Source organism: Chaetura pelagica, unplaced genomic scaffold (genome assembly GCF_000747805.2).
Source record: "Chaetura pelagica isolate M959 unplaced genomic scaffold, ChaPel_1.0 scaffold66, whole genome shotgun sequence".
Lineage (NCBI taxonomy): Eukaryota > Metazoa > Chordata > Aves > Apodiformes > Apodidae > Chaetura > Chaetura pelagica.
This window is the reverse complement of record NW_009953811.1, coordinates 3,348,569-3,360,752: the sequence shown is the minus strand read 5'-3', so window position 1 is coordinate 3,360,752 and position 12,184 is coordinate 3,348,569. Positions and strand designations below refer to the sequence as shown.

General features: G+C 49.5%; 1 protein-coding gene across 1 annotated transcript in view; it reads right to left on the bottom strand.

The window, feature by feature from the left end:
• The window catches only part of FRMD4A (FERM domain containing 4A), a 185,495-nt gene that overhangs the window by 2,413 nt on the left and 170,898 nt on the right, over positions 1-12,184 (bottom strand). The window contains exons 16-21 of the mRNA XM_010001285.1: positions 11,994-12,116; positions 8,032-8,260; positions 6,780-6,836; positions 6,065-6,302; positions 5,480-5,644; positions 2,798-3,657 (exon numbers count right to left, since the gene is read on the bottom strand). Of these exons, the coding sequence (XP_009999587.1) occupies positions 2,798-3,657; positions 5,480-5,644; positions 6,065-6,302; positions 6,780-6,836; positions 8,032-8,260; positions 11,994-12,116 (1,672 nt within the window). The remainder of the gene's footprint in view (positions 1-2,797; positions 3,658-5,479; positions 5,645-6,064; positions 6,303-6,779; positions 6,837-8,031; positions 8,261-11,993; positions 12,117-12,184) is intronic.

Genomic DNA, 12,184 nt, shown 5'->3' with positions numbered 1-12,184 from the left:
AGGAATGCTTTGTCTCTCCCCAGCCTTCAGCTGAATGAAACAGCCTGGGCTCTTCTAAGCCCTGCCTGGGAAGCACTGCACCTCTGCCTCTGTCAAAGATAATTGGTTTTGCTGCTGCCTGGACTGGCAGGGCCTGGCTGTGTGTCTCCATGGGACCTGAACTGGAAGAGAGCCCAGCCCACCAGGCTCAGCCTCCTGCTTCCAGGGCTGGTGGGAGATGCTGTGTCTTCAGGAGCCAGAGCTGGTGCTGGAGAGAGCCTGGACAAGTAGGCTGCTTCATGTGCAAGGGAGGAAGTTGGCTCTGAGGTTTTTCAAACCACCTTTGAACTACCTTTCACTGTGCATCTCTACTAAACTGAAGCTGGGTTTTGCTGACCCTACTATTATGGGACCAGAGGAAGGCTTGTTTTGCTTCAGTGAGGAGAGCAGCAAGCTGACATAATAATGTACCATCAGCAGTGATTCCTGGGGGAGTTTCCCCAGTGAGGGTCTAACCAAGAAATCCACCTGACTGATCTTTCCTCCTCCTCAGATGCACACAGAGTTGACCCTCCAAATTTAATATATCCCTAGAAGTATAATCCTCTTTGAAGGACAGTGTGAAGTCCAACAAACCTACAGGCTAGGGCTCATCAGCTAAAATGATGGATGTTTCTACCTGGCATCTCCTTCTGTGCTGTTAAATTCTTTAGCTGATGCCAAATGACACTTGAGGAAAACAAATTTTAACCTGCTCCTTGGAACCAAAAGCCCCAGAAGTCAGGATCCTCCCACAGCTGTAACTAGGGGCTGAGCCGACTCTGAATGCAAAAACAGTCTGTGCTGCCAACCGGTCATGACAAGCTGAGATTCCTGAGCACACTCACCACTTTGCTGTCCAGGTAGCAGATTTAAAAGACCCAGATGAACGTGGAACAGACTGACTGACAGCCGTTCTTATGCACTCTCCCCTCAACCCCAGTTTCCCTTTCCAGATGATCCAACTGAACTGGTGTGGTTTCCAAAGGTGAGCAAGACAAAGCTTCCCAGTGTTCAAACATTTTGTGTTGCCTTGGGTAGAATAGAAATGCCAGTTTATCATAGAAGGGAAGACAGATTTTCCTTTAGTGTGAGGGTGGTAAGACACTGGAACAGGCTGCCCAGGAAAGCTGTGGAAGCCCCATCCCTGGAAGTGTTCAAGGCCAGGTTTAATGGGGCTCTGAGCAACCTGCTCTAGTGGGAGGTGTTCCTGCCCATGCAGGGGTGTTGGAACTAGATGAGCTATAAGGTCCCTTCCAACTGAAACCATTATTTGACTCTATGGTGGTCACCATGGACCAGGTATGGTGCTGGGATGTCAGCAGTCCAACAGACAGCATGGGTGGACAATGCAGTGGTCTGCTCAGGAAAGCTATGAGGACCTCTGGCAAGTGAGGCTGGAGCAGTGTTGTCTCCCACGCCAAGTCTGAGGCATGTGAAAGGTGGGGATGGATGCAGTCCAAACTCTGATTAAACAGCAATCCCATCTGTGTGGGGCTGGATTCACGTTTTTACCAAGTCCTTGATCTATCATAACTGGCTCGTCCAGGGGTGACTGATGGCCAGTAAATATTTAACCTTGGACTGTTTTGTAACACAGAGTGGCCTCCTCAGTTTAATGAATTTCACTGTTTTCTTACCATTGAATATTAACAGCATAGAGGAGCGCAAAGGCCTCTACCCAACAGAGGAAGGATATTGCACAAAGTTAAGCATTCTGAAGTTGAGGGCATTATCAGCACATATATATGTTGGAGCTGCATGGGAAAACCAAGTCCTAACAGTGCACAAAGATGTCATTGCTCAAACATTTTTGCTGGGCTGGGATGCCCCTCACTCCTCTCATACTTGTGGTGTTTCACACACATTCTCCTTGTCTGTGCTGAGCTTCTGCTTGCTTCATCACTCTCCTCGCTGCAATCACTAAGAGTGACCTCCCCCCCTTTGCAGTTTCTCCATAGAATCACAAAAGCATCAAGGTTGGAAAAGACCTTCGAGATCATCAAGTCCAACCACCCACCCTACAATCCCTAACCATTAAATCATCACATTTACCCCCTTTTTTGAACACCTCCATGAAAGATGCCCCCACCACCTCCTTGGGCAGCCTGTTTCAATGCCTCACTGCTCTTTCTGTGAAGAATTTTTTCCTAATATCCAATCTGAACCTCCCCTGGTGCAACTTGACCCCATTTTGTTTTGTCCTATCACTGGTCACCAGGAAGAAGAGGCCAACACTCACCTTACTACAACATCCTCTCAGGCAGTTGTAGAGAGCAATGAGGTCTCCCCTCAGCCTCCTTTTCTCCAGGCTGAAAAGCCCCAGCTCCCTCAGCCTCTCCTCATAAGGCTGATTCTCAAGACCCCTACTTAGCCTAGCTGTCCTTCTCTGCACCCTGTCCAGCACCTCAATGTCCTTCTATGTCCAGTTTCTAGTGCCATCACCCAAAAAACCCAATGCACCCTGAGGAAGGAGCTGGCAACAACAGGGCTTTGGTCCCTCCCTGTCATTTGAGTCCATCATTGGACTTGATGATCTCAGAGGTCTTTTCCAGCCTCAGTAATTGATTCTGTGATTTCCATGGAAAGCAATTCCCACCTGATGAGTGTCTTGGACAAGGCTTTCCCCCAGCTTATGTCTACAGGCTTGGTGAGCAGCACGTGGAGGGCAGATAACACACCTGGTGTTGCTCTCCAGCCAGGCTGCACTGCCTGGCACGCAGCTGGGCTGCGTGAAGCCCCAGTCCCTCCCACCCCTCTTCCCCAGCCCAGCTCTCACCTGATGTTGCTTTACACATCTGAGGCATTCTCGTGACCCGGCTGTGTGCCACAAAGGTGCTTTGAGAAGATGTGCTGTACTGGGAGCTGCTGTCCGAGGAGGTGGAGCTGGTGTGCGAGAGGCGGCTGTGCTCCTTGTGGGAGGCCGTGGAGCGCTGGTACCAGAGCCGCAGCTCGTCCGACACCGCAGTCCTACCCGAGCCTTTCTCATGCCCTTCCCTGCCCAGAGAGGGAGTCCTTATGATTTGGGAGCGGGAGGGGGTAAGCCTGACTGAGTCCACTTCATCCCCGTGCCAGTTCTCCTTAAACATCCCCCCTGCTGTGTAGGAGTTGGAGGTTTTGAATTGTGCTTTCACGCTGTAGTGTCCCTCCTGGTCGTTCTCCAGGCTCCTCACCACCACGGGTGTGGAGCTGCCCTCGATGTACAGGGGATACTCTTTGATCCTATACTGGGAGGAGGGTTGGCTCTGGCTGTGCAGGTAAACACGGTGGTGCCCTGTCCCATTCCTTGCAGCCAGGTTGGGCATGCTCCCTGAATTGGAAGAGACCAGGTTGCCCGCCGATTTGTGCCTCTGCCTTTGCCGCTCTCTGGCTTTTGATGGGGAATCCTCTGCCAAGGTGGAGTAGTTGGGGTTCATCTGAGCAGGGTAGTAGTGCTCAGAGCTGGAATGGCTGGTGCAGGAAGAGCAGTCGTCCATGGGGTCAGAGCCATTACTGCTACGAGTCCTTGGCGTGTAGAAATCAGGGCTCCCTGTCTCGTTTTCTGAGCCGAGGAGCTTGCCTTGCGACTCCAAACTGGAGCTCCGGTGCCTAAAGTGCTGAGCTAAGCTATGCAGTCTGGTCGGGCTGATGTCTACTGACCTGCAGATACCAGGAGAAAAATCCAAGTGGGTAAGTCAATGGGACGAAGATCTCCCCATCCCCTTCTGCACACAAGGCCAGCTTCACAGGCCAGGGAATCCGAGGGCGCTGAAAACCCGGACCCCTCCAGCGCTGCCTGGGGCTGCTGGCTGCACAGCAACCTGCTTCCCCATTGCAGGGCTTGGGAGTAGGAGGTCCTAACCCTGTTCCTCTCCATTCTCCTTGGTGGTGACATTCAGTCTGCAGCACCATGTGGGATGTAAACCCTCTCCAGCCTGATTCCTCTGTGTCTTGCCACCCGGGGAAAGACTCATTCTGAAGGGCAAAACCTGGGGAGATCAAGCTCCAGCTTTGCTGGTGTGGTCCCGTGGCAGAGCTGCTTGAATCAGCACCATCCCTGTGCTACGAGGTTCACCTTGCTCCAGGTCTGCAAATCACGAGACCTTAGCCTCCAAGGTGGTGGGATTCCCTTGAAAGTGGCCTAAGAATGCCCTGCACAGGTACAATCCCTTTGGTGTGAGACAGATAGACTGTCCAAACTTAGTTCAGAATGCAGTGATTTCTCCACTCGCTGTTGAAAAAGCCACCTTTGCGAAGCAGCTACATTTTACCAGGGCCCAGCAGTGGGTATCATGTGTAGAACTGTCAGCAGGTGACAGACAGCTCTTCAGGCAACCACCCTGAACTGGAAGTTTACAAGGCTTGATTCCCAGGCAGCTCTGGGTGGTCTCTATTCACCTCAGCTGTTTGGAGAGCTCCAGCCATCCATACAAGAGGCAGGAACACCCCACAATGAGTCACACACCCGCCTGATGGGTGCCAAGGCCAGGGCATGCAGCTCATGAATGAGCCACAGATGGAGCAATGGTTGTTTCAAACACCCAAATGGCCCCTACCCGGTCAAGGCCACTTCTCTTTCTGTGCCAGGCTCATTTCTCACGCAGCTCTGCCCCAGTGTTAACAAAAATCATGCTCTAGAGAGATACTCTCAGCCAAAAACTTGTAACAAACTTAACCCAGGGCCTTAATGCCTTGTATTGTCTCTTCCTGAACCTAATGTGTTGGCATGATTCTTGATTTATGTCGAGCTAAATGATGTTAGCACTACCCCTTAGGGCAGGATACCTAACAGCACACAGCTTTGGCTCAGCTTTGCTTCCTGCAGTGTCCATGAGTTTCCCACAAGCACAAAAAAGCAATGAAGCTGAACAGTTTCTAGAAGTGCTGCTGAAAACTGGAGTAAAATTGGGCCATGTACATCAAATCACCTCCCTTACACGCTTCAGCTCTTTCCTCTGTCAACCCTGGGCTTATTCCACTGCCACCTGGATCCTCAGGTGTATTGTTTTATACAGGCTCTTTCTTTGCAGAAGATCCCACACGTGCAAACATTTTACCTATGAGAAAGAATGAACACTACCCAACATTTTGTATCAGACAGGAAACAACATGTTATCTCCAGCTGGATCTGTGGAGGAATTTACTGCAGAAATTTAGCAATAGCACCACATCCCTTCTAAAAGTGGTGTGGGGTTTGTAGTACCTATAGACAGTCCCTGAGATGAAAGGTCCCAGCAGAAGAAAGGCTTGACTACTTTGAGGGGGAAATGAGGGGCAGGATAACATTTATCTGAAGTAACTTCAGGATCTCAGCCTGGGAAAGATTTCCTGCTGGCAACAGTACTTAAGCCTCTGATCTGAAAAGGACTGGTTTTTGTCCTTTCCTGAACTGGGGATTAATTCATATCCTGGGGGAAGGAGAAAGCAAAGGATATTTATGTCAGGGTAAGCAAGGTGAGACTGTTGTGGAGCCAGGACTTACCGCGTGGAGTGGACATAGTGCGGACTGCGTACCCGTAGATCCGGCGTCGATGGCATACTGGACTGGGAATTCCAGTGGGGAAGGCTCCGGATGGGGCTGTTCTGCAGTGAGCTGCTCCCTCCCGCCTCGGCACAGCTCCCGGTGCTGGGGAACCTCTTGTGACTGCTGCAGAGCAAACACCCTGCTTCAATTTCTGGACAGGAATTCGGGGAGGGGGCTCCCATGCCTCTTCCCAGATCCCCCATATGCCTGTGATGGCGTGGGGGGGAGTGGGAGCTGGGTCAGCTGCTGATCTGAGCTGCGTCCCAGAGCCTGTGCTGCAGTAGCTGGAGGTCAAGGCCAAGCTCTGTCAAAAGCCCTCAGATGAACCACCATCCTTCCTTCCTACATGTTTTAAAATAGCACTGAGATACCAAGCAGCAGTCACGTGGCTGCAGCCTACTTTTATGACGTGCCTGTTGGCCAAAACATCTAGAAGTCTCCTTCTGGCAATGGACAGCTTGGTACATTTTGCAAGGGCTCACACCTGTCCCTCCTGAAAGCAGAGGATACCTCTGTGATGGTGCTTCAAGACTGCTGGCTCACCTGGAATGACTATGTGAGGAGCGTTTCTTGACCTTCTCATAGGGTTCATCCAAGGAGGACTCGCTCCACATCTTGGGCTTGATGGGGGACTTGTCGTAGTCATTGCGGTGGTAATGGAGCTGGCGCAGGCCTTCCAGGGACTGCGGGGGAGGAGGCCTGTTGTGCAAGGGTGGCCGGGGAGGGAGTCCTTTGTGTGGGGACTGCAGAGGGGATATTGTGCTGGTGACCTGAGAATCCTCTGTGAAGAGAAGGGAAGAGAGGTGTTGGTTGTCTGACACCTCCCATGGCAGCACAGCCCCAGAGGACACCTCCAGAGGCTCCTCCCTTACCCCGCTTGCCCTGGTTGTGTTCAGAAGCAACTTGAAGACCTGACTTTCAGAAATGTACTGGCTGATATTCCCACTGGGGAAGGAGAGGGAAAGCCCAGTGAGAGTGTATGATGCATTAAAACAATGGAAACCTTAAAAGAAAATAAAGGGACATTCTGGGACTGTCTTTTGAAAGAATTCAGAGCAGCAGCCATGGCAATACTCACTGCTCCAGGCCTGGTGACTGACTACAAGGCAGAGCCAGGGGAAACCAAGTGGTTTTGGTACTGGAAAATTTGAGTCTATTATTACACAGAACAGTTCCTCCATTTTGAGTGTCCATCTGGAGTTCACACATACCTCCCAGTTTCCTTTCTGCCCCCTAGAACATACAGAAACCAACCTACCATCCTCGAGAACAAGGGCATCTGAGAGGGAGCTGTCTTCGCTGGCAATGTTTCCTTCTGAGGGGAAGAAAATAAAGATGGTCAGATGGTCCTGAGAATGGCAGTGACTAAATGCTGAATTGCACAGTGTTCTTCTTCCATCACCCACGTCTTCCTCCTTGCGTAGCCATGAGGCAAGAAGAACAACTGACTCAGCCCACTCAGTCTGGTAGGGCAGAGCTGCAGGCCAGGTCTCTCACTAGCAGGCTGCCTTTCAAGGAGCTGCTAAGTCTTTTCCATTAATGGGGATTAAGACTGAGTCACAACAGAGAGCTGAGATCCCCAGAGAATGCAAAATGGCTCAGTGCCATTAGTGAGATCTCTATCTCAGGTCTTCAGGACCCTGGGTTTGATCTCTGCCTTCCTAAAACTATCATGCTGTTGCTAACTCAAGACCCACATTAGGTACCACTTTTTTCAGTATTCTGAACATCCTTGGTAGCAGCAGAAGCTCTCACATTCTTGGTGTGCACACGTTTGAACTGCCTCCCCCATCCTGGCTCCTCATGGCTGTCTGTTACCCCTGACTGCTGTGCAACTTCGTACCCAGGTCCAATTTGGTACTCAGGTCACTAATACAGCAGCTCTAATCTCAGTTCCCACTACAAAGGCACAGAGAAAAGCACTGCAAGTCAAAAGGGAAAGGGCAAAACCAGCAAGGAAGAAACAACCACAGTATAAAGTTAATGGATTTCATGAAAAACCAATCAACAACCCAGTAAACCATAAAGTGCCCTGAGAATTTAATTTAAAAAAAATAGAAAAGAAAAAAAAACCACATTTGAACACAGCAATGACACAGCTACCACTCTGATTTTACGGATGCTTTTCAGCTGGAGAGCTCACCCCAATCTGCTAAAATTAATTACATTTGTCCAGCACCGCTCCAGAGGAGATGTTAACAGCGATTTTATAGGTGAACAAAGGAGTCACAGTCTGCTTCCCTGACACCCTTGTCATCTACAGCATGACACTGGTTCTCATGCCATGAACCAGCACGTCCCTAATGCCCCAGACACCCGTGTGACAGCTGGCTGATGCAGCAGAGGACAGCTCGACTGCCAGCATCTGTGGAGCCCTCAGACAGGAGAGGCAAGAGGAGGGAGGAGGAATCTGTGCCCTAAGCCGCGAATTGAAAGCAAGAATTTTGCTCCTTGTCCTCTACAGACCCTTCAGCAACACCATGGGTGCTGAGCCCCGCTCGCTCACTCACCATCTATGATCAGGGAGGCTCTCTGGGTTGGCTTCTTCCCAGACTTGATGCGATACTCATTGATGGCATTCTCGATCTCTTGCAGCTTCTTCAGTGCGTTCAGGTAGGACGTCTTCCTCTGCTTCTTCAGCTTTTTGCTGACGTTCGGGTCGCTCGCCAGGCGCCGGGCGGCCTCTGTGATCTGGGACTGGATGGCAAACTCCCTCTCCAGGCGCTCCAGCTCTGCCTCCTGGGGAAGGGCAAGGGGATTCTGGCTACCATCATACCAACCCACTGGTGGGGAAGCTCCCCTTGAACCTGTCCAGCGGCCTCCAACCAAGGCTCTCCATCAGCAAAGCATCGACAGTCATGCTGCTCCCTCCATCTCAAGGCCTCCCTAAGCATAACCCATCTCGCCTTCATCTGCTCACACAACTGCCTGGGAGCACAGCTGGTGGAAAGGATGACCCGCACTAGGAGGACGTGTGTGCTCCAGCTCTGACCCTGCTGTGCAGCTTGGATCTTCATGCAGTTCGATATGGCCTCATTCAGTGGTGCTCTGCACATCTATCCTTTCACATCCATCTTATGGGTAACATCTGTCTCCCACCCACTTCTTCTCCCTGCTTCCCATCTCCATATTTGAGTCCCACTTGATATCAGTGCTATGCTCCAGCTTTAACCTTCCTGACAGGTTTGCCTGGCACCCACCAAGCTGAAGATGGGCTAACTCCTCCCCGGGGTATGGCTGTCAAAATCCAGGGGAGAGTATGACCTGAAGTCATCATGGGCTGCTACAATTGATTACACCAGAAAATGGTCTCCTAGAGTTACAAGCCAGGAAGGTGATATCAGAGCGAGCAGTAGGTAACAGCAAGCTTTCTGTATGCCAAAAAGGAACAGTGTTTCCAACAGTAGTCCTTGCAGGGTCACAGTTGAGTTTTTAAATGCAACCAGGTGTACCCTGGAAGCTTCCTACTGATTTTTAGTTATCCTCCACAGTTAAGGGATTTAGGCCAATTTATGCCAGGGCAGAAGCTGATAAAGAGCTATGAAGTACTTACTAATCTGCAATGGATCTGGCTACCTTCCCCAGCTTGATGGAGTTTTTGCTGTTAGTCTGCTAGGAAGGGGAATACATTACACTGCAAATTAGGGAAAAAATTCCAAGCTTTGCTACTTCTAGTGAATGTTGGGAGTTCAGACTGCAAGCACTGACAGCCAGAGCTTCACGGAGATCCCCGTTACACAAATTTACATCCTTTCTCTTTTTTTTTAGCAGCAGTGAACTTTGCAAGAGCTAATGCTGTGGGAATTAATCAGACTGAAATCATCCTCTGAAGTTTTTATTCTGGGCTTCTGGCTTAAAAAAAAAATCCCTTTGCTGTCAGTGGTGAGTCAGCATTGCCTTAAATCTATTATTTCCCTCTCTTTACTGGAGACTGAACCCAATCCCCATCTTTTTAACAGATCTTTTTTTGCTTTGAAGAGTTTGTAAGTTCTATCAGTGCCCAAGTTATTCAAAGTGAATTTGACATGATGGAGTTTTAAGACCTGGAACATGGTTGATTGCCTTCTGGCAAAATCCTTCCCAGAGTCAGGAATTACGGACCATGTACAGGTGATTACAAAAAATTACAATAGGACCCTTCCCTGCAAGTCTTGCTCTGACAAAGCTCCTACTAAATGTACAGAGTGTTTGACGTGAGCTGTCATTCAGACCTTCAGAGAGTCAGTTCTAAATCATTCAGTATATCTAAAAAAAATATAATTAATTTTCCTTCTGGCCATTATTGCCTATTTTCTTCCAGTGAGACCGCTATAAATAAAGCCTCAGAAAATGAAGGTTACCACCTGCCTTCAGATGGAAGTGTTTTGCTTCAGGTCCTTGTCACAGTTGGTAATATCAGTTCTGGATTTATGTGACCAAGGGAGTATTTCACCTTTTGTTTTAAATTATGTTTCTAGTGTTTGCACTGCTGAAAAGCACATGAAAATCATTGTTGGCCTCTCTAAATGCTCTCAAACTGGGAGCCAAATAAACACAGCTCAACATCAGTCTTCAAGAACAGAAATATATGGTTTTCAACACGGTCTTAAAAGTTTGACAGATGAAAAGGGAGGTAGAGAAAAGCTGAGTCAGCATGTTTGGATTGCTGATGCCAAAAGGCAGAGTGCCTGCAATGGGGAGGAGCTGCTTTACCTTCATGCTCTCCCCACCTAACCCTGCCACTGGAGCAAGGAGATTCCTCACCCGCTGGCCCCAAAAGCTGCCTTGTAGCAAATCTAGGGAAGCTGGAGATCAGGTTATAACAGCCAACAGACTGCAGGGGTTTTAGGAATAACTCAGCTAAGCTGTGCTTCCCTTTGAAAAGCTTAATTAAATGTGCTAGTTCATGAATATTTGACTTCAGTGGAATTCCTCTCCCAGGCTCCATTGAGAACAAAACTAAAGAGCTCCAGCTGTTTATTTTTTCAGCCGAAGGAAAGTGCCAACAAAATGACAAACAGTTAATTCCCTGGCTGAATGGAGCCTTAAACCACACAGTCACACCAGCTTCAGTCTCCCCTCTTACAAAAATAAAAAAGAAAACTCAAGACAGGAATATACACAAGTGTCTTGAGACAAATGTGTCTCTGCAGACAATAGCTTTTCTGTGAATCCGGTCCCGCCTTACAGCTGCTGCAGGCCTGTTTTCACAGCCACGGTTCAGGGCACTGACCCAGCACATTGTGGGAGCAAGGGAAGAGAACAAACACTCCCTGGCAAACTTAGAAAAACATAATTCCAGCTCCCCACAGGTAGGGACGAAGGCTCTTTTATTTAAGGACTGGGGAGTAAAATGCTTTCATCTTGCTGTTGAGGGGCCGAGATTGGTAATTGTGATGCTTTTCTCCCCGTTATGGGAGATGTGAATTCGGGTTGCTAGTGAAGAGGAAAGCAAGAGGCTGTTTGCACCACCGCCCCAGGGCAGCAGCAGAGGTCAGGTGGCTCACGGGGCTCCTGTTGTGCTCCCTACCCACACAAGTCACTGAGCTGGGTCACCAGAGCGCCTGGCCTGTCATGCTCCAGTTGGTCACCCGGGCTATTTCTGTTACCTCCAGCAAAGCCAGAGCTGAACTTTGAGGGTTTAACCTTTACTCCCAGTCTGAACTAAGAACACCAGCTCTCTTGCTGCTTCCCTGTTCTGGTGGATATTTAAAAAAAAAAAAAAAAAAGCAAGACAGGAATATACACAAGTGTCTTGAGACAAATGTGTCTCTGCAGACAATAGCTTTTCTGTGAATCCGGTCCCGCCTTACAGCTGCTGCAGGCCTGTTTTCACAGCCACGGTTCAGGGCACTGACCCAGCACATTGTGGGAGCAAGGGAAGAGAACAAACACTCCCTGGCAAACTTAGAAAAACATAATTCCAGCTCCCCACAGGTAGGGACGAAGGCTCTTTTATTTAAGGACTGGGGAGTAAAATGCTTTCATCTTGCTGTTGAGGGGCCGAGATTGGTAATTGTGATGCTTTTCTCCCCGTTATGGGAGATGTGAATTCGGGTTGCTAGTGAAGAGGAAAGCAAGAGGCTGTTTGCACCACCGCCCCAGGGCAGCAGCAGAGGTCAGGTGGCTCACGGGGCTCCTGTTGTGCTCCCTACCCACACAAGTCACTGAGCTGGGTCACCAGAGCGCCTGGCCTGTCATGCTCCAGTTGGTCACCCGGGCTATTTCTGTTACCTCCAGCAAAGCCAGAGCTGAACTTTGAGGGTTTAACCTTTACTCCCAGTCTGAACTAAGAACACCAGCTCTCTTGCTGCTTCCCTGTTCTGGTGGATATTTAAAAAAAAAAAAAAAAAAGAAAAAGGCACTGTGATCAACTGCAGTCATTGAAAGCAAAAAATGCCTGCAAGACTGATGGTTCCTCTGCGATGCACACCAGACATCTTAGAGACCCGAGGTGGGGACAAGGGTTTGGAAGGGAAGGTCAGAATCTTACCTCCCCCTTAGGTAGGATTTTCTGCTCATCCAGTTTAAAGGCAGTTCCTATTCTTCTCCTTACAATAGGCGGCTCCTCCCCGGGATCCAGGGGGTATTCCCGTGGCAGTTTTCCTGTGAGCTCCTGTAAGCAGAACACGCTGTTAGTCATCTGGGAAGTTCTGCAGCAGAGCAGAGCACAACACCGCTCTT